Source organism: Onthophagus taurus, chromosome 11, assembly GCF_036711975.1.
Source record: "Onthophagus taurus isolate NC chromosome 11, IU_Otau_3.0, whole genome shotgun sequence".
NCBI classification, from domain to species: Eukaryota; Metazoa; Arthropoda; class Insecta; order Coleoptera; family Scarabaeidae; genus Onthophagus; species Onthophagus taurus.
Genome location: NC_091976.1, coordinates 25861520 through 25884154, shown reverse-complemented (window position 1 = coordinate 25884154; position 22635 = coordinate 25861520). Strand labels below are relative to the sequence as shown.

General features: G+C 35.3%; 2 protein-coding genes across 3 annotated transcripts; one reads left to right on the top strand and one right to left on the bottom strand.

The window, feature by feature from the left end:
• Positions 1-8962: 8962 nt before the first annotated feature.
• LOC111415513 (RNA cytidine acetyltransferase l(1)G0020) lies at positions 8963-16400 on the top strand. Of its 2 annotated transcripts, none has more exons than XM_023047238.2 (6): positions 8963-9122; positions 9175-10440; positions 14342-14572; positions 14625-14918; positions 15055-16097; positions 16150-16256. In XM_023047238.2, exons 1-6 carry the CDS (start codon positions 9015-9017, stop codon positions 16157-16159), a joined length of 2952 nt encoding a protein of 983 aa, XP_022903006.2. In that variant the 5' UTR covers positions 8963-9014; the 3' UTR covers positions 16160-16256. The 2 variants fall into 2 exon arrangements, with proteins under 2 accessions (XP_022903006.2, XP_022903005.2); XM_023047237.2 differs by having other exon boundaries at positions 8964-9122; positions 16183-16400.
• LOC111415514 (ganglioside GM2 activator-like) lies at positions 16274-22612 on the bottom strand. The gene is made up of 4 exons (XM_023047239.2): positions 22484-22612; positions 22267-22425; positions 16567-16737; positions 16274-16505 (listed from the first exon to the last, which is right to left on the bottom strand). Exons 1-4 carry the CDS (start codon positions 22541-22543, stop codon positions 16359-16361), a joined length of 537 nt encoding a protein of 178 aa, XP_022903007.2. The 5' UTR covers positions 22544-22612; the 3' UTR covers positions 16274-16358.
• Positions 22613-22635: the final 23 nt, after the last annotated feature.

Here is a 22635-nt window from a genome sequence, read left to right as displayed (position 1 = left end):
CCAACCTAAGCCAAGAATCCTATCCACGTCCTAAATAAATAACATTGCATTTACGGGCAATTTTTTGATGTCAATCATCTGGTATGTATCATCGATCATCTGGACTGTCCAATTAGGTATGCACATGACATTTTGCTGCTCAGATGTATAAGATCACGATAGAGATTGCAGCATAATCTAGGCACTGAAGTCACACAACCAAATACGAAGTTATCGACAACAAGCATTCCGCACATTTTGAAAAATGTTAGTCTTACATCGTAAAAGTAGTACCTAGAAGATGAGAAAGCTGAAGAAAACGTTTAATCTTTTTGACACCACACAAACCTTGAGCTTCAATGGAGATGTGGAAATTCTTGATAATATTTTGCATTTTGGGTTATCCCAAAATGTTTCCAAAAAAGATCATTTAGGCATATTACAGAATCGACGTTAGGTAGATATTCGTTGCTTTCAGAGGGATAAACTGAAATGATTCGAAACTAAGGTTGTAATTATTATAATTCATCATGTCGGCCATTAATACGATTCGTAACCCAACCTAACCCAAGAATTCTATCCCTGTCCTAAATAAATAACATTAACAACATATTTGCAGGTTAGGTTTTGTGAATTACGATCAAGGTTAGAGGAACTATTTTCATCAAAATAATCAGACTGTTATGAATGAAAACGTGACGTAGTTTTTGCTTCTAAGATAAACCAGTTGAGAATTATAACTTCACAAATCCAGGTTTTGACGTTTTCTTGAAGAAGCTAACTTGAAGTGTTCAAACGCTTTCAAAAATATCATGTGCTTCATGAAATAAATTTAATACAAAGTTTCAAATGCGGCAAAGAGAAAAATTTAACTTTTAATAACATAAAGACCATGAGAAAAGTCATAATGCAAAATGTAAAAAGAACCACATCTGATAATAAGCATGAGTTTCGATTTTCCTGCATTTCAGGATATTATATTGGCACTCACACAGCATCTTCTATTTTACATCTTTTATTATATTCCTTATCATACGTCGTTTTAGATGATATATTGCGATAATGAAGCGATTTTAAAAGGAATAATCGAGTTAAAAACCAGATTGGTCTAAATTGATCTGTTTGAGTTGAGGAAATGAATGCGATGATTCAAAGAACAGTAAGTGTGAACAGATTCTACCTAACAGAACAAGATCATTTCTGCGTGTTAAGTAGATAAACGCAAGAATACCATATTTTTTTGTTACACTCATAAAATGAGGAATAGATGGCGATCGAAGTTATGGACAAAGAGGAAATTGTAGAGAATTGCAGAAAATTGATATGGATTGAAATTCTGGATGAAAGTGACATGTTTGATTGGATGGCAGATGAAAACTGCATTAAAGTGTCTCTTTTCGTCTCCTATTAATGTTCCTACTGAACAGTTCTTTAGTGCAGCAAGCCAAATTTATGCCTATCTTCTTGTCAAAAATGCAGAAAGGTATTATTTTTAGTACAACTCTTTGATCTCGATCATCTGGACTGTCCAACCAGGCATGCATATGACTAAAAGAAAAGATTGCTGCCATAACTGAAATGGCAGATGAATTTCGATTTTGATTTCGCCTGAATACTGAATATCGGTTAGACACTAAACTGCAAGGATTACAAATTTCTTATATTGAGTCACTAATTTTAAATAATTAATTTAATTTCCTAGTTTCTTTTTCCATTTGCATTTTACAAATTCATATAAATATAAATGTTTAAATTGGTTACTATTGGAGCTGTTAAATATGTAGCAAAAGTTAAAGTTGCAGCTGGTTCAGTACCTGGAGAGCGACCTTCTGGACCAGTGGGCAAGCCTTTGCCCAAATATGGGAAGTCTAAAGCCGCCCCCGTGTGCCTGTCCGCCCCCGGGCCGCGAAGCGAACCGCAGAAACACTCGTGTATAAATACCAGGGACCACTTATACATATCTGATGGCCAATAAAATAATCCATATAGAGAGAGGAGACGAGTTCGAGGTCCCGCGATAGAAAAGCCCCCTGTTTATGGAGTCTGCCAAAACCGTGCCCAGTTGAACCAGAACGGTACGGAATAAACCTTATGCAGATCGCACGTGCTAACTATGGGGATACGAAGAGCTTTCACGAGAAAACTGCGTTTAGAATTTCTAACTTTGTTTTAATAAATTTTAACGACTTTAACGAATAAGTAAAAGAAAATGTTAAAATAAGAATTCAAAGTGAGTTGATTGGAATTATTTTTATTTAAATCCCGTACGATTGATGGGTTCTTTTTTAAAACCGTGACTTAATTAATGTCTTAACTCCAATTCTGAAAACGTAACGCTGTGATTAAGTCGTTACTTTTCATCCATATGGGCGAAGTGGTTCTTAAGTCGATCGCGCCGGGGTTTAAAATGATAAAAAATAATAAAGTATTGAGTAAATAACTGGATCAATCGTCGGCGTTGGTGTAAAAACTCCAAAGAAAGATGCCATCGAGTTGTACATTATAAGAGGAAGAAGGACAACTAATGTTCCTCGTATATATTTTAGCAAACAGGACACTAACGCCAAAAGGGGACATTTTATGTGCGAACAGACGCCCACCATCAACTCAAAATAAAAAGATTACAAAAAAAAGAACTTGTTCGTTTTAATTTTTTACATGGTCGTGACAGATATCGAGGTCCCTTTCTGTTTCTCTTTCTATACATATTTATCACCCGAAGCGAGAAAGCGCGCGCGCTTTTTCGATATTTTTCACCATTAATGGGCCCCCGTTAGATATTTATGAGGATATTTGATTTATCGGGCGCGTATTTAGATTGCGTGTCGAAATTTGAAAATGGGCAGAGCCGGGCGTGAGCGGTTGTTGGGTAGCGCGTGTGCATAACCGTAGTGAATAGAACCCGCGACCGGCATTATTTAACTAGGGCCATAAGTTAAACCCACTCGAGAAGTCGAGGAACTGAATACCGCTTGCTTACAATGCGCGCGTATCTAAACTGGAAATTTTTTTTTAAACAGGTCTCTTTAAACTCGCCTGGCATATTTAGTGTACGCTAATATGAAATATGAAGAACTTATACGAAATCTAACGTTACTAACAGTAAATGTTATATGCAAATTTATTACAAAGGATTTTTGAATTGGTTTTTGGGGTTGCATTTAGAAAATGATATAACATGTTTATATACAGTGACGGACAAAAATCTATATACAATGCACTTGAGTTAAAGAAATCTAGTAATTGTCGAAATTGCCAAAATTGTAGATCTAACTCGAGCAACAATCCAGACCATCAACAATTACAATGAGACTGATTCATTCGCTAGCAAAGTTTGTACAGGCAGGCCAAAGAAAGTTTTTAAATGAGATATTATCTCCATATTAAAAGATGTGAACCCAACCCAACCCTAAAATTAGCGGACCACATCACGACTGTATCTAAAAAGTCTGTACATCCAAGAATCGTACAAAGAGTTCTAGGTTATAATGGATTTTTCAGCTTCTTCTAAGAGATAAGAGTTCTAGTCTTCAACTAGAATTTGCTCAACCTCATGTCGGCAAGGGAATGGATCTTTTCCATGGTTTCGTTTACTGACGAGTCGAAGTACAACCTTTTTGGAAGTGATGGTCGGACAAAAATTTGGAGGAAACGAAATACGTCATGTCATGGTTTGTGGAGCGATAACAGCATCTGGTGTAGGAAAAGGGGCATTCATTGATGGAATTATGCATCAGTATAAATATAAAAGTATTTTAGTTCAAAATTTGAAACCATCATTGAAAAGCTTAGCCCTCGAGGATCGCTGGATATTCCAGCAAGACAATGAACCCAAGTGTTATATGTATTATACAACCAGGCAGTTGAATACACCTCCTCAGAGTCCGTAAGGGAGGTCATCATCACGAAGGAAGGGGAGCAAAAAACAACGGAGAACGGTTGAAAAGGTGTGGTGGAAAAAAAGGTTGGGTTGGATTGGGTTTCGGGTTAATACTTATAGACATCGAGAATGCCTTCAACTCGGCCCCGTGGCAGAAGATCGTTAAAGCGTTGGTGGAAGGAGAAGTGAATAAATATATAAATAAATACGGGCTATTTAGTCCGTATGGTAAAAGAATACCTCTCGGACAGATTTATCATAGCACCGAACGGTAAAACTTACAGCGTCTCTTGTGGAGTGCCTCAGGAATCTCTCCTAGCCCCACTGTTATGGAACCTGTACTATGACAAAGTTCTGAGAATAGAACAGGAACCCGACGTCGAACTAATAGCGTACGCCAAGGATCTCGCTCTCGTAGTGAAGGGAAGGGACGCCCAACAACTCGAGGATGAAGTTGCGACCTTAAAAGATATGGGGTTAAACATCGCCGTCCAGAAGACAGAACTAATATTACTGCAGGGAAGAAGAAAATTAAAATCTTTGAATTTGCGAGTGGCAGATAAGGAGATCCTAGTGCAGAGAAGGTGAAATGTCTTGGTGTATATCTCAACAAAGACATGAGCATGACGAAGCACGTAGAAGAGGTTTTCAACAAGGCAACTTGCTCTTAAAGTTTATGCCAAATTGGGTGGCCCGAAAGAAACGAAGAGAAGGTTCCTTACAACCGCTGTGACGTCGGCGATTCTATACGCAGCGGAAGCGTTGCCTAAAATACGAACGGTGTCTGCAGAATCTATCCAGGTAATAGCGGGTTTGGCCCCACTAGTTTTATTAGTACAAGTCCGAGCTGAATAGTACGCAAGCGGCAGAGAAAGTAAGACAGAAAGCAGAGACAGAATGATCGAGGCCTGGCACACAAGGTGGTCAAAGAGCGACAGCTGGAAAAAGACCCTGATTCCACAGATAGAACCTTGGATAATGAGGAAGTGGGGAGAGGTAAATTACTACCTAACGTAAGCCTTAACAGGACATGGGGTTTTCAAAAAGTATCTCCATTGGATAAAAAAGACCGAGACCGAAGAATGCTGGTTTTGAGAAGAGACAGATATCGCGGAACACACTCTGTTCTTGTGCCAAAGATTTACATCATATAGACTGAAATGTGAATCTAGCTGCGGAACTACTTTCAACAAAGATACCATGATCGCCCTGATGCTAAAGAAAGAAGAAAAGTGGACTATAGTCAACGAAACGGTGACAGGCATCATGAAGATCAAGGAAAAGCACGAACGAGAATTGCAGAAGAGACAGCTTGAGGAAACGATGCTGCGAGGAGAAGAAGAGTAGGGAGGACGGGACGGGGTGGATATTAATCACATCACAACCGGGTATGTAGGAAGGAAAACAGAAGAACAATGATAGCAAAGAACAAAAAAGAAACAACCGCTATAGGAAGAGATGAGGAGAGAACTCCTCCCGAGCCCTGATGAAGAGGGAGGAAGAATCACAACGGGATGAGGGAAACCTCACTCTCACCGACCGGTATGTATTAAAACAAAAATAATTCAAAAAATAACGTAGTCCTTTTTATCCCACGACGGCGCGACGAGATACTTTGAGGAGTTAACGAAAAGAAGAAGAAGTACAACCCAGTACCGAGGGAGTCAAGAAAAGAGCTGGAAGAACGAGGACCTTAAGGAGGAAGAATAGCGGCGCGAGGAAAAGGATCCCTCCCCTCCCCGTTATGTATACAATTAATATGATTTCAAAAAGTAACGATCCATATGTATCCCACAATGGCGAGACGCAACGGCAAACCAAGACGATGGAAAAAGTACGAAGTACGAAGAAAGAGAAGAAGTAAACTTACCAACTGTTGGATCTCCGATGCAATACCAATTAGGTGGTTCCGGAGAAGACGAGGAAAGGGGTTTTTACCACACTATCTGGCCGCCCACATCCCAGGCCAGATGTCTGTTAGCAGATTTTTTGTTAGCAGTTGGGTTTGGTTGGGTTCTGATGATTGCTGGTTTGGATGTGAATAGCAGAATACTCCAAACCGAGGAAGAAAGAGAAGAGGTAGTGAGTTTCTTGCGTAGAGTGATGATCGAGAAGGAGATGGAGGAGAAGAGAAGAGAGGGAGGAAGGAAATATCTAGATGAGGAAATATCCCCAGCTCGGGCAACTCAAGAGACATGGATTGATGGAAGAATGTGAGAGGTCTTCTGGAGAGAAATAAGAGAGAATTTAGTGGGAGAGAAGAGGAAAGAGCCGTGAACGAGAGGATGGAAGGGAACAGAAAAGGAGAAGTAGGAGACTACATATGACAAAATGATATTTAAAAAATTGAAAGGAATATTTGTTTTCATGTGAAATGGTGAACGAGAGGGACACGAAGGAGAAGACCAGCGACTGCATTATTTTTCGAGATATAATTTTCTGTTTTGAATTTTCACAAAATAAAACAGATACAATTTCTAAACGTTAATGTCCAATCAATGAAAAATAAAATTGATCTAATTAAATACTTTAGATAGAATTAGAAAATATCGAAGTTGCATGTATCACTGAACATTGGCTGGACACCTCAACAATGAATATATTGTGAATCAATGGATACAACATTGCATCATCCTTCTGCAGACAACAGTATAAGCATGGCGGTGTCTTAATATTAATAAAAGATTCAATCCAGTCCACGCCAGTGCCTAGCACAGATGATTACTGTCAGGAAAAGGATATAGAAATGACAGCTGTAACAGAGTACTACGTGTACTAGAGTACTACGGTATAAGGGGTACTTCATTTTCACTTTTCAAGACATATCTTCAGGGTAGAACACAAATAGTTTGCTGGAAAAATTCTCGGCAAGAAGACAGATAGGGTAGGGAGTGCTACAGGGATCTGTTCTGGGCCCGGTTTTGTTCCTGATCTATATCAATGACCTACCACAAAACTTGACAGCTGATTTGACGTGCCTTTTCGTTGATGATACTTCGCTGTTGGTGACATCTAGACACAGACAGGAACTCCTCGGAAGGTCCGAAGAAGTAGAGCTGGAAGCAAAGGAGTGGTTCGCTAACAATAAGCTAAGACTGAATGAAAAAAAGACGCAATCACTCATACTCACCAATAGAGAGCCAGATACGGGACATACGACTAAATTCCTTGGTCTTAACATAGATTCCGACCTTCATCAGAAGAATAAGGATTATCTCAACGCATGAAGCTGCTAGAACCGCCTACTTCAGCCACTTTAATTCCATACTTTAATATGGCATCGAGGTGTGGGGATCATCGCCTCAAACTTCCAAGCTCTTAATCCAGCAAAAGGAAACCGTTAGAGCTTTGACATGTACAGGACCGCGAGATAGCTGCAGAAGCATATTTAAAGCGATGCAAATATTAACTGTCCTTAGCGTCTATATACTGGCGGCAGTTACCCTTCTGCATAAGAACAAAATGAGATATTCATCTCATAGTGATATCCACCCCACTAACATGACAATAGGCAGAAGAATAGGATCGTCATTCCACAGCACCGCATCAAAAGAGCACAACAAAGCACTAATTATATGTGCATAAAATTATATAATAAATTGCCACCAGCCTATTCTGAGTTGTCGTTGAACATCTTCAGAGGAAAAGTGAAGCGATTGTTACTACAATACTCCTTCTACTCAATAGAGGAATACTTAAATTGCATTTGTTATTGAATATTATTATTTTTTTGTATTGTTAACTATTGTACGCACATTTCTTTGCGACAAATAAACATTATATTACTTTAATTTTTCACTTTCAAAATGTTAGGTTTAACTAATATTATCCCACTTTGGAAACAATGTATTTCTGTTGGGATAATAAAGATTATTATTATTATTAATACCAATTTTCTGTTATCTTATTACGTTGTACAAAAAACCTTAAATTCAATGATATATCTTGAAAGTAAAATCTTTTTGGTACTTTTTGCCAAAAGAAATTGAGTAACCATCTCTGTTAAATCATAAATCTGATCGGTAGTACACAATTATAAAATTTTCCAGTTAGGTAGGCCGTCGATTGTGCCGTATAAGAACGATGTAATGAATAAGAACCAAATTGACACTGAATGGACTTATAAATTCCTGGTTACATTTCAATATATACGGGCCGACTTAATTACCGGGAGAAGAGCGACGTAATTTACGTCCAATTGGCAACGGGCGGCCGTCTTTTGTGGTTCAAATTAATTGCCACCGCATTTACAGGCGACAGCTTAAACGCGGCATTAAGACCGAATAATTAAAAAACGATCCTTAACGGCGCATTTTATGTTCGTACGGCCACCCCGGGCGCAAAATGCCAACAACGAACTCCGACACGAATTTTCGCGTGGGATTCACCGAGGTCATCGTATTCGCCAGGTGTTCAAACAATTCTAACATCACCAATTCGATCATTTTAGATCAATAATTTTAAAATTATTTTTCAACGATCAATCAATTTCGAATTAATTCCAATTAATTCAAACAAAATTTGTTTTAATCACCTATTCGTCATGTTAAAGACGTTAGGTGCCAATTAAACGAATAACCACAAACCGTCGATATGCAAATCGACGTTCTATTTGAATAGAATGCAAATTAAAGAATAAAATTCCTACGTGCCACTCTTAAATAGAAACCTCGGCGAATATTTATTGCATATTGAGAGACCGGTTTTTCCACTACCCACGGAAATTTTGCTTCCCAGCTCAATTATCACCATGTATAGACTTGTTTTCAATCGAAATGTTTATCAACTACTTTTTATGTAATTACTTTAATCGGATTAAATACCTCCGTAATCCTTATTAGAACGAAATTACATTCAAAAAATTAAATAATATTCAAATTTAAATTTTATTTTCGATACTAACGCCATCTGTAATTCATAAAATCAATTTCTATGTATTGATTGCGATATTTTTAAAAAATTTCCAATTTTTTTTTTAATATATAATATTCCATAATAATTTACATAAAGAAATTATTAATTAAATCGATTTATCCATAATATTATTATTAATAATAATAATTAATAAATCATTTATAATTGGCAACCCTGTTGTTTGACTTAAAACACGTGTTGTCAAAAATCAAATATAACCTCACTTTTAAAATTCATTAAAATGGTTCGAAAGAAAATTGATAATAGAATAAGAATTCTTATTGAAAATGGTGTTAAATTGGGGCACAGAACCTTATTTGTTATCGTTGGAGATAAAGGAAGAGATCAGGTAAGTTTTATTTTAATGCAACGAATTTTATAATATTTTTTAATCAAATTAGGTTGTTATTTTACACCACATGTTAACAAAAGCGGAAGTAAAAGCAAGACCTTCCGTTTTATGGTGCTATAAAAAGGAATTAGGATTTAATAGTCACCGAAAGAAACGTATGAAACAACTACAACATAAAATAAAAGCAGGGAAATTAAATGTAAACGAAGATGATCCCTTTGAATTGTTTTTATCATCTACTAAAATTAGATATTGTTATTACTCAGAAACTCATAAAATTTTGGGTAACACTTACGGGATGTGTGTGCTTCAAGATTTTGAAGCGTTAACGCCGAATTTATTAGCTCGAACGATAGAAACTGTTGAAGGAGGAGGACTTGTTGTTATATTATTAAAATCGTTAAACTCTTTAAAACAATTATACACAATGTCTATGGATGTTCATCAAAGATTTAGAACAGAGGCACATCAAGATGTTGTTTGTAGATTCAACGAAAGATTTTTGCTTTCTTTGGCTTCTTGTAAAAGATGTTTAGTTGTTGATGATCAACTATCAGTTTTACCAATTTCCTCTCATAATTTATATCTTGAACCAATTGAAAAAAACACAGAACCATCAGAAAATGATGCAGAATTAGAAAGTTTAAAAGAATCTTTAAGAGAAACCCAACCGGTTGGAGTTTTAGTAAATTGTTGTAAAACTTTAGATCAAGCAAAAGCTTTATTAAAATTTATTGAAGCAATTTCTGAGAAATCGTTAAGATCAACAGTTTCGTTAACTGCAAGTAGAGGGCGGGGTAAATCAGCCGCTTTGGGGTTATCCGTAGCAGCAGCAATTGCTTTTGGTTATTCAAACATTTTCGTAACCAGCCCAAGCCCAGAAAATTTAAACACATTCTTTGAATTCGTTTTTAAAGGATTCGATTCTTTAGAATATCAAGAACATATTGATTACAGTTTAATTCAATCCACAAACCCCGAATTTAATAAAGCAATCGTTCGAGTAAATATTTTTAGAGAACACCGCCAAACTATTCAATATATTCACCCAACTGATAGTCATCGATTATCTCAAGCTGAATTAGTTGTAATTGATGAAGCAGCCGCGATTCCTTTACCATATGTTAAAGCTATGTTAGGACCGTATTTGGTGTTTTTAGCTTCAACAATAAATGGTTATGAAGGTACTGGAAGGTCGCTTTCTTTGAAGTTATTACAGCAATTACGAGTTCAAGCAGCGCCTGTTGGGGCTAATACTAACGCTGCAAATAAAAAGGAAAATAGTGGGGCTGCTACTGGGAGAACTTTACATGAAGTAAGTTTTATTAACTTACAAACCAACCCAACACAATCCTAAAATAATAACCCACGTTAAATTTACGTATTAATCGTATTAATCCTAAAACGATTGTTTCATTCAAGAAGTTAACATCTAGCGCTCCGCCGGGAATATTTCTTTTCATTTCGCATCTAGCTTTAATAGGCCTCTCACAGACAGAGAATTACAGGATGATATTGTGATAGTCAGTGATTTTAGTGATGTGAGTGACAATGAAGAAGATAAAGTAGAGCACGATCCATTCTATAGTGACGACAGTGTTGTCAATAGAGACTATGTTCCTGATGAGCATGAGGAAGAGCTGTATCAAGAACTAGAAAGTGCCTGGAAACCCAAACAAAAAAGAGTTTTCATTGACTCAGGCAAGATGTTTCTTACAACACAACCCAACCCAACCCTAGAATAATAATCCATGTAAAATGTACGTATTAATATTCCCCAAACGATTGTTTCATTCAAGAAGTTAACATCTCCGCTCCGCCGCGTAAGAGGTGCTTTCCCCCACACTTCCTTTACGGCGGGAATGTGCCGATTATTTGTTTTCATTTCGCATCTAGCTTTAATAGGCCTCTCACAGACAGAGAATTACAGGATGATATTGTAAAAACCAGTAATTTTAGTGATGTAAGTGACAATGAAGAAGATAAAGTAGAGCAAGATCCATTCTATAGTGACGACAGTGTTGTCAATAGAGACTATGTTCCTGATGAGCATGAGGAAGAGTTCTATCAAGCCGAACTAGAAAGTGCCTGCAAACCCAAATAAAAAAGAGTTTTCAGTGACTCAGGCAAGCAGTTTTTTACAACACAACCCAACCTTTTATTAACTTACAACACAACCCAACCCAACCCTAGAATAATAACCCACGTAAAATGTACGTATTAATATTCCCCAAACGATTGTTTCATTCAAGAAGTTAGCACCTAGCGCTCCGCCGCGTCGAAAGTGCTTTTCCCCACACTTCAATTACGACGGGAATGTGCCGACTATTTGAATTACGGGATGATATTGTGATAGCCAGTGATTTTAGTGATGTGAGTGACAATGAAGAAGATAAAGTAGAGCAAGATCCATTCTATAGTGTCGACAGTGTTGCCAATAGAGACTATGTTCCTGATGAGCATGAGGAAGAGCTGTATCAAGTTGAACTAGAAAGTGTCTGGAAACCCAAACAAAAATGAGTTTTCAGTGACTCAGGCAAGCAGTCTCATAACAATAAATGTAAGCTCTCACAGCCATCAACATCTCGAAAGGGTCTATCTAGAAATCAAACTTCAAAAGACGTTTATGTAAGTTCAAGTAATCCTATATATTTAGGAAAAAATGGTCAGGTGTGGAAAAGTGCTCTGGTAGTTAACGCAGGCGGTAAAACTCCAGCTAAAATATTTTATATATTCGACCAGAACCGACAGACCAAGCTAAAAATTTTATTTATTTATTTATACACCAAGTTGGGCACAGAACAGGACAAACTCAGAAAAAACTGTGCCTCGAAAATTACAACGAAAAATAGAACAAAAATATATAAACATCATCATGAAAAATAGCATAACATACATAGCATAGCATAAAGATACAAAAATAAGAGCTAACAAATTCAGAATAGGCAACAAGAGGAATCAGGGTGGGACGCAAAAATTAATACTCCCGAGTAGTGGAGGAGAATCAATTACGTTATTAAAGATTTTGTAGTATGTTAACGCATCATTACAAGATCGACGGTGACGGAGTGATAAAAGATTGGCGCTACGACATGCAGACTCGTAATCAACATAATCCATGTTAATCCTAGTAGCTGAGGAGCTTCAAAATTTTTTGAACGATTTCTAATATGAGATACTCTTGACATGGTTGCGCCCCCAAGAACATTGTCGTATTTAATTAAGTGAAAATGTTTCAAAACATCAAATAGATCATTAATGTAAATATTAAACAAAAGGTGTCCCAAGTGACTGCCAAGGCACTGGAAAGGAATTAGATTTATGTCCCTTGATTGACACTATCTGAGTTCTGCCGCGCATATAGGAGGCTAACCATCTGACCAAATAGCCATCGATACCAAACTGTTGAAATTTTGAAATTAACAGATTATGGTCAACTTGGTCGAACGTCTTGCTGAAGTCTGTGTAAATATCGTCTGCTTAGATAGATTCATCCATAGAATGTAATATGTAATTGCTATATTCCAACAAGTTGCTCTCAACCGAACGACCCGCGAAGAAACCGTGTTGTCTGAAATCGATTTGGTTTTTGACCATGAAAAATAATCTTGTATAAGCACTTTGATTGCCAGACTTAAATATTGAAAGAACATGTGCCTGCTTCTAGACACGCGGATAAACTCCAGACTGAACTGATTTACTATAGAGCAGCATTAGTGGAAGTGGTAATAAGATAAAACAGTTCTTAATAATAATTAAAGCCACTCAACTTGTTGGATTCCGGGGTAAGTGCCCCTTCCGTATATACAGGTGTATCCAAAATGCGTGAACAACGGAAGACCACAGATTCCTTGACTCAAAATAGGTCGATTTAAGTTAAGTTATCTATATCCAAAGCTGCTTCGTTTCGCCGCTATTATAATTTCTGAATAGTCCATTTAGTTCTAAACCGTTTTTATCTCTTATAAGATTTTGATTACATAAGTGGTTAAGCCAGAAAAAAGATATTTTTAAATATCTGCAATCCTTGTTTATGTCATTGCAGTTAAAAAAGTTACCTCATCGTAGTTGGCACTGATTTCAACTAATTGCAATTTATATTTAACGTGAATACAATATCATTAATTGATCAAAAGCTTGGGAATTCAATGATCATCAAAGCATACAGTGTTAGGAAAAAACGTAGTCGTATTTAGTTGTTTCAGTACTAGAAAGAAAAACTTTTAATCAATTCTAAGAAACAAAAGGTAACAATAAACACAACAAGTAGGAAATATTTACAAAAATTGTTCAAAATGACCACCTATTTTGAGCCAAGGAATTTGTGGTCTTCCGTTGTACACGCATTTCGGAGACATCCTGTATATGCACAACAAAGCTAATAAATATGGCATCAAAATTGTGATTCTCTGTGATGTTGCCACCAAGCACGTAATAAATGCAAGTCCTTATCTTGGGAAATCTACAAACACGGATGGAGACACCGCTATATGGTAGTAACCTCAACATCACAATGGATAACTGGTTTCCCAGTATTCCTTTGGCCACGAAACTACTGAATAAACCATACAATCTAACAATAGTTGGGACTCTTCGTAAAAATAAGTCAGAAATACCGATAAAGTTACTAGACCATAAATCCCGGAAATGTAGAACTTCTGTGTTTGGATTTGATGATAAAATGACTCTTGTGTCTTATAAACCTAAACAAAATAAAATAGTTCTTTTACTTTCGACGATGATTACTTTCTTGTTGCCATGAAATGGGCAACAAGGAAGGCTACAAAATTGCCCCTCCCTGTCAAGACTTTCTATGTCAAGTTTTACAAGATCAGCCTACTGCAGAGAATCAGGAAACCCCTCAAGAGAAAGTTTATGTCCTACAGTGAAGAAGAGAATGACGACAACAATTTGTTATGTAGCTGTCGCGCATTGTGTGTTGAACAACAAATAAAAATATGTATGATCTGTAGCTAACAAAATAAATAATTCATCTTCATTTGTTTATGTTTATCTCCATTTATTTGCTTGTTCTTGGACGTTTAATAAAAAAGTCTTTTATTTGCGTTCATTCTAACGAAAGTTTGCGAAATGCTCAAGCTTAATTTCGTTTTCTTTTCTAACTATACCTATACAAGTTAGAAAAACAAAAAACATTTATTCTAGGCTTATAAACTTTTTTTTTTGATTTAAAATAAAAATAATACCAATTTTAGGTAACTCTCGAAGAATCAATTCGTTATAAATCAGGTGATGATGTTGAAACGTGGTTAACAAAGTTGCTTTGTTTGGATGCTACATCAGTAGCACCAATTTTAAGTGGTTGTCCACCTCCGGAAAGTTGCGATTTATATTATATCAATAGAGACACACTTTTTTGTTATCACCGAGCATCGGAGGAATTTTTACAAAGACTCGTAGCTTTATACGTTGCTTCTCATTACAAAGTATGATATAATTATTTAAATTTAAAAAAGAAAATTTAATAATTAATTTTAGAACACTCCAAATGATTTACAAATGATGTCAGATGCACCAGCACATCATCTTTTTTGTTTATTAGGACCCGTTGATCCTAGTAAAAAACGTTTACCCGAAATTTTGGTTGTTATCCAAGTGTGTTTAGAAGGGGAAATTTCGAAGAGTACGGTTGTGGAAGGATTTTCTCGTGGTAAACGAGCTTCCGGTGATCTTATTCCTTGGACTATTGGTCAACAGTATCAAGATACTGATTTCCCAAAACTTTGTGGTGCTAGAATTGTTCGAATAGCAACTCATCCTGATTATCAAGGAGTATGATTTTAATTATATACAATGAAATCTCGATATAACTAATTTGAAGGACAATTTTGTCTTCCTCGTATTAGTTATATCAAGGTTTTATTGTATTTAATTTTTTTAAATTATTAATTATATTGATTGTGGTTAGATGGGTTATGGAGCAAGGGCTTTAACACTTTTAAAGGATTATTATGAGTTTAAAGTAACTAATATCGACGAGGACCAAATCATTCAAGAAGAAATATCGAACGTAGCAGAAGAAGAAGTTGATTTATTAGAAGAAACTATTGAACCAAGAAAATCTTTACCGCCGCTTTTATTAAAATTAAGCGAACGACAACCGGAAAAATTAGATTATTTAGGCGTTTCTTATGGACTTACAGAACAATTATTAAAATTTTGGAAAAAAGCTGGATATATTCCGGTTTATCTTCGCCAAACAACAAATGATTTAACCGGGGAACATTCATGTATCATGTTAAATGTTGTCAACACAACTGAAAATAACGATGATTGGTTGGGGGCTTATTGGATTGATTTTAGACGAAGATTTACTTCGTTATTATCATACCAATTTCGCACATTTTCCCCTTCACTTTCATTAAGCGTTCTTAACAACAAATCAAGAAAAACAACAACAAGAATTATGACGAAAACCGAATTAAACATACATTTCACTAATTATGACGTAAAAAGACTTGAAATGTACAGCAATAATTTAGTTGATTATCATTTAATCGTTGATTTAATGCCAGCGTTAGCTAAAATTTTCTTTTTAAATCAAATGGGTGATGTTAACATGTCTGCTGTACAATCAGCTATTTTATTAGGAATAGGTTTACAACATAAAACAGTTGATGAATTATCAAAAGATTTAGAATTACCGTCATCTCAATTATTAGCTCTTTTTAATCGTTTAATTAGAAGAAGTGTACAACATTTGAATGGGATTTTAGAACAAGACGTTGAAAAAGCAATGATTCCTAGACAAGATGTTCATTTAAATCCCGTCGCTAAAAGCATGCACGATGAATTAGAAGAAGCTGCAAAAGAATTAGAAAAGAAGCAGAAAAAAGAACTCGAAAAGTTAAAAAAAGAAAATTTTGATCAATTTGCTATAAAAGGCGCCGAAAGCGAATGGAATAAAGCTTTATCTAATAAAAGTAGAAAGAGCTTAATTTCAGTTAAAACGTAAGCTATTTTTAAGAATCAAATTTGTTATAATTTATTTATTTAATTTTAGTGAGGAATAAATTCATTTTTTATTTTATTTTAGTGGTGAGAAACGAATGCACGAAAATAATGGTGACGATGTGGAGCAAAAAGAAAAAAAGATGAAACATCCGACGAAAAAGAAGAAAAAAAGGTTTAGTTTGTAGGTTTATACAAAAATAATTAATTTAATTATACTACAATAATAAATTTTAGTATAATAAAATAAATACTAAAACTTTAAGAGTTATACAACTCAAAAGTCATATCATAACATCCTAATCTTTGTTTATCATTTTTAATAATGACATTTCCTTTATAATAACCACTGTATATCGCAGTATTTTCTAAAAATGATCCAATTGATTCTGGGATGATGTAAGTACCCTAAAAAGAAATTAAAAAAATATTTAAAATATAAAAACGTGATTGTATGAAGAAACCTTACCTTTTTAATGGGACATCGACAAGGAACTTTATTTACGTTTAAAATCGGAGGACACGGTTTGTTTTTGGCAATTCCAAAGATGCAAACATCTTTGTATGTGCACGATCCCAGGTTATCAACGCAGGGTACTTCTATCCAAAATATTACTTTTCTTTTAACATCTATAGAAACCTACAAAAAAATTAGTTAATTTATAAAAAATTCAGTTAATTAATGCTACTCTGCGGGTTTTGATTAAATCTTGTTCATAACACAACAAATCAATTCAAATATAATCATGACATAACGTTACGCGAGTCAAGATTATGTACCACGGAATAATACCATAAAGTTGAACAGATTATAAATAACCAATTTATTTATTTACGACCATAAATGCGCATAATAAATGGTAATTGGACCTCGTTATACATCACTTGACTAAGCGACATTTTACCGTTGCTAGAGATTTCTATTCTGTCTGGTAGGTAAAGGTGTAACTTATCTTAGAAAAAATGCAGATACCGAAAGACCTAAAATATTATTTGTTTTAAAGGATAAAGCTAAGCGTCAATCACGTTATACGATTTCAAGTCCTATTTGCAAGAACCGACTTAGATACACAAAGAAATTCTACAATAGAAAAAATAGATGAACCTACAATGTCGGGCCAGTGTCATTTTCTAGATGTTAGTATAAAATTTAAAGTTTCTGTCTTTTATTTTATATACATAAAATTTAAGACAGCGGTAGGTAGCGCTAGTTAGCATAAGATATCACATATCACTATGTTGCATATTTTTTTAGCACTAAAACTAGAACTAACACTAGACCTAGAGTGCGTCTGAGGACACACGGCTAAGCCCGAAACTTTTTAGGTCTAGTGTTAGTTCTAGTTTTACACTATCACTAGAACTAACACAAGACCTAGAACTAGAATCATTCGGGTTTAGCCGTCTTGAGAGACGTGCGGCTAAACCCGAATGCTTCTAGTTCTAGGTCTAGTGTTAGTTCTAATATTACTCTATCACTGGAACTAACACCAGACCTAGAACTAGAATCATTCGGGTTTAGCCGTCTTGAAAGACGTGTGGCTAAACCCGAATGCTTCTAGTTCTAGGTCTAGTGTTAGTTCTAATATTACTCTCACTAGAACTAACACCAGACCTAGAACTAGAATCATTCGGGTTTAGCCGTCTTGAAAGACGTGCGGCTAAACCCGAATGCTTCTAGTTCTAGGTCTAGTGTTAGTTCTAATATTACTCTATCACTAGAACTAACACCAGACCTAGAACTAGAATCATTCGGGTTTAGTCGTCTTAAGAGACGTGGGACTAAATCCGAATGTTTCTAGTTCTCAACATATTACTATGTTGTATATTTTTATTGAAGTTTTGGGGTTGGCAAAAGAGACGCCGGAGTACATAGTCAGAGAAGAAGGTTGATAAGTTAAGAGTGGAGGCGGGTAAAAGGGCGGTACGTTTTGAGGAGAGGGTTGAAGGGAGGTCTCAATGTAAAATTTTGGGGGAGTGCTGGAAAGAGATTAAGGCAGGGAAAGGGGGTTACGGGCAACGAGGGAGGGAGGAATATTTCAGAAGGGTGGGGTACTCAGTGAAAGCGGTAGATGATAGAAGGAGGGAAGGGATTGAGATGTGGAAAGAGCTGGAGAGCAGGGATAGAGATGTACAGAGGCAAGAAAGAAGGGGGCAGATAAGGGAGAGCAGGTACAACCCTAAGTACGAGGAAATAATAACGGAGGGATTGCCGAAGTACCTGTCGGTGGAGGGGGATGAGGAGGGGAAGAGGATGGTGGCAAGATTCAGATGCAGCAATGAGGAGAGAGCGAATAGGTATTGGATGAGAGATGATGAGAGGGGTTGTAGGCTATGTGGGGGGGAGTGGGAGTCGTTGGAGCACCTACTGAGGGAGTGTGACGAGCTAAGAGAGGAGGTGATCGGCTGGAAGCAGGTGCTGGGGGAGAGGGCAGAGGGAAGAGAATGGATGAGGGAGGTGGTGGCGACAAGGCAGCGTAGGGTGATGCGGGAAGGAGATGGGGAGGGGTGGGATAGGAAGTAAAATGTATTGTATTGTAATGTGATATATGCAATTGTAGTATTGTTAAAATTTAATTGTTTGTGGAATGTAATGCTGAGTTTGTAGCAATAAACTTAATTATTATTATTTTTATTGAACTACAACTAGAACGAGAACTAGAAACATTCGGGTTTAGTTGTGAAAAAAACTTTCAGTTGTCAATGTCAACTTTAATTTTATTATTATATTCCTAATCTTCATAAAATAACCTTTAAACTGAGTCCAAACTTGACGCATTTATCTCAAAAAACCAAAAAGTTCGAACTTTTAATTTTGACATATTTGTCAACTTCATAAAAAATCCTTTAAAATGAGTCCAAACTCGACATATTTAACTTTAATATTAATGAAAATACAATCACTTCCGGTTTGAAACGTCAACGTCAATTTTGACATATTTGTCATCTTCATTAAAAAACCTTTAAAATGAGTCCAAAGATGATGTACTTATCTCAAAAAACAAAAAAGTTTGAATAAAAAACATTAAACCTGAAGTTAGCAATAATGAAGATATCAATTTAATTTTTAAATATTAATACCAACCTTAATTTTTTATTTTATTTTGTTATATTTTTGTTTTTGTGACAAATATTAAGACTTATAAAAATTAAGAATATGTCAAAATAACGTTGACATTTTAATCCGGAAGTTGCTTATATCTCGAGTAATATTGGAATTAAACGTATCATGTTTGGACTCATTTTAAAGGATTTTTCACAACGATTACAAATATGTCAAAATTGACGTTGACATTCTTAACCGGAAGTTGACCATAACTTCATTAATATAGAAGATAAATATATCGTGTTTGTACTCATTTTAAAGGATTTTTAATGAAGATTACAAATATGTCAAAATTGAGGTTGACATTTTAAACCTGAAGTTAGTTATCATATAATAGAAGTTTTATAACTGAAGTTAATCTAGTGATTTTGGGTCATTTCACATTGATTAAAAAAATCGTCTTAATATTTCTTTTGAAAAAAAGAGCGTTCTTAAATTTCAACCTGTAAACTTATGACACCGTCCTTAATTTTATTTTACTACTTTTTAAACTTTAATTTTGTAAATTAGGAACTAATAATCTGATTTCGACTTTGATACGTGATGTTTTTAACAAAATAAAAAGAAATATTAAGAAACTTGTTTGTAAGATGGATAAGATGATAGATGATAATCTATTTGTAGAGTCTCTGAAGATGGCCAAGAGCCGAATCTGGTTAGACTTAAATTCTATATAAAATAAAAACCAGTTTAAAAGTACAAAATCAAACTCTAGATTATTTTCTTCAATCATTTTTACACAAATCGTCATCATTTTGTCTCTAGTTTTACTAATTAAATTGTCACGATTTACAGAAACACCTGTATAATCGTAAAACGTAACGAGTGACCAAGCGGCTTCTGTGCTTGTGAAAGCTATCATCAGTGTTCTGTGATAAAAATGTCTATTCTGAGAAGTCTTATATTTTTAAAGAGATGAAAACGAAAATCCCGTTTTTCTCAACATCCCAGTAAACAAGAAGCCTCTGTGAAACATTTCAATTTTAACGTACAGTGAATTAAATGAAACATGACAGATACGATTTTTACGAAACGTATCTAAAGATATGTATCAAATACATTTCAGTAGAAATATTTATGAAATATCATTAAAATATGTAGCAGAAACATTTCATTTGAAACATTTCGCTACAAATGTGTCTGAAACATGTCTGGAATATCTTCAGCACCGCCTGTGAACGTATGTACAAACATTAATTAATGTTTGTAAACAGAACTAACCTAAGGTAACATTCCTTCACGGTTTAATTGACAGTTCAAAAGAAAACTTCACGCTATGATTGGCATTACCAATTACTAAAGAAAACTTCACGCTATAATTAATGTTTGTAAACAGAACTAACCTTACCTAACATTCCTTCACGGTTTAATTGGCATTTCAAAAGAAAACTTCACGCTATAATTAATGTTTGTAAACAAAACTAACCTTACTTAACATTCCTTCACGGTGTAATTGGCATTTCAAAAGAAAACTTCACGCTATAATTGGCATTACTAATTACTAAAGAAAACTTCACGCTATAATTAATGTTTGTAAACATAACTAACCTTACTTAACATTCCTTCACGGTTTAATTGGCATTTCAAAAGAAAACTTCACGCTATAATTGGCATTACTAATTACTAAAGAAAACTTCACGCTATAATTAATGTAAACAGAACTAACCTTACGTAACATTCCTTATTATTCATTTGTCGCTTAGTCAAGTGATGCATAACGCGGTCCAATTGATGATAATAATTCTTTAAGTATGTTTATGTAACCATGTTGAAGTTGAGGATTTCACAAAAACATTATTGCAACTTAGCATAAGTTATGGTTTAAGTTTTAGGATAAAATTTAGGAGTTCTTTTTCTTGTTTAGTTCCTATAAAGATTAAGCGTATGATGTCCTACCAAGACAGGACTCGAAATCAACTTGTACTTCCCCGTTATCATGTTACAACCATCAAAAGCAAGTCCAACGATGTCGTCCAAGAGAATTTGTTTCCTGATGTTTCTAAAGATGCTTCTTTATTTGCTGTTCTCGTCTGTATGTACATTATGGTAATCAATATATAGCTATAACAAGCAATATGCAGCTCTAGCTTCCAGGTTTCAGTCTATAAATATGGTTTACAAACTGTGGCTATAAGGTCTAAAGATATGACCTACAGTCTTCAGTGATGGTTTTTAATCAGCAGATAGACTTTTCTGTCTACAGCTGTTGTTGCCGATTCACTTTGTGGATATAATGCAGTCTTCAAATTACAGCTATGGCATACAATACATCGTGAAAGAGTATTAATTTAAGTCATTTCGGTTAGATGTTCAAAATCAAGGTGACTATATAGAATAAAATTGAAATAGATCAAAACCAAACTAACATGCAAATTGGGGTCTTTCCCCGAAAAACTGTATTGATTCTATGATTGAGGTTAGACCTATGATCACATACGGAGCAGCAGGCTAGTATAGAAAAGCCCGACAGATTTCTGCTGGATTGGCAATCTTTGGTACGATAAGCACAATGCAGACTCTAGCAATGGATGTTCTGCTTGGTCTATCTCTTTTGCATTTGCATATAGAGAAAGTGGCTAGAACTAGCATTTACAAGTTTAAGCAATATGCTCAAAACGCATAGATTTGACGTTATCACCACTACTGATTAATGCTCGATACCAGATTATCCGAACGGCAGTCCTGGATCGAAAACGAAAATTCTCTGGTTCAGGAAGATATTTGTATATGTTCACAGATGGATCAAAAACGCCGAAAGGGGTCGGGGCAGGAGTATACTGCGAGACATTACGGATTAAGCGGATTAATTATTGTATTCCATGCCATAGACATAGGTGCCAAAATATGTATAATTTATGTAATATAATGTAACATGCACGTTTGATTGTTTAAAACCAAGGTCCGTTGAGTAAACGTACTGTATATCGCTGTATATAACCAATACTTAACAAACCTTTGTTTAAAACCTTACGTCATGCGTATTTGTACTCAAATTAATTAAAATGGAGCATGCGCTTTGCACGAAATTCTTACAAAAAGATATAAATAAAAAATTAAACCTACTTCTATTGGAGAATTTAAATCAACACTTGTTGAAAAAGTCCCACTAACAATAGGCACTAAATGATTCCCGAATTCAATCGTAAAATTGTTTACTGAGATTGGATCGTTTCCGCTGTTGGTACATTTGTTTAAAACGAAATCTCTGATTTGCACGGTACCCTAAAAAATCACGAATAAAGTTCTTTTTAAACGTTTTAAAAATGAAAAAAAAACTTACTACATAATTAGAATTACTACAACTAACAACCATCAATATTAACAAAATTATTTGAAACATTTTAAGATCTTTTTCTGCGTAGATATGAATTAGGCAAGAGTTGAACGATTTCTCTTTGTTTTTTCAACTTCATTTGACGTAATAGCATCTGA

Bases quoted from the DNA above. Each gene is read 5' to 3' on its own strand.
- LOC111415514 (XM_023047239.2), bottom strand. From the start codon at position 22,543: ATGTTTCAAATAATTTTGTTAATATTGATGGTTGTTAGTTGTAGTAAT. The intron at 22,426-22,483 runs GTAAGTTTTTTT...GTGATTTTTTAG, and splicing joins GTAGTAATTCTAATTATGTA to GGTACCGTGCAAATCAGAGA. The intron at 16,738-22,266 runs GTAGGTTTAATT...ATTTTTTTGTAG, and splicing joins ATTTAAATTCTCCAATAGAA to GTTTCTATAGATGTTAAAAG.
- LOC111415513 (XM_023047237.2), top strand. From the start codon at position 9,015: ATGGTTCGAAAGAAAATTGATAATAGAATAAGAATTCTTATTGAAAAT. The intron at 9,123-9,174 runs GTAAGTTTTATT...TAATCAAATTAG, and splicing joins GAGATAAAGGAAGAGATCAG to GTTGTTATTTTACACCACAT. The intron at 10,441-14,341 runs GTAAGTTTTATT...TACCAATTTTAG, and splicing joins CTGGGAGAACTTTACATGAA to GTAACTCTCGAAGAATCAAT.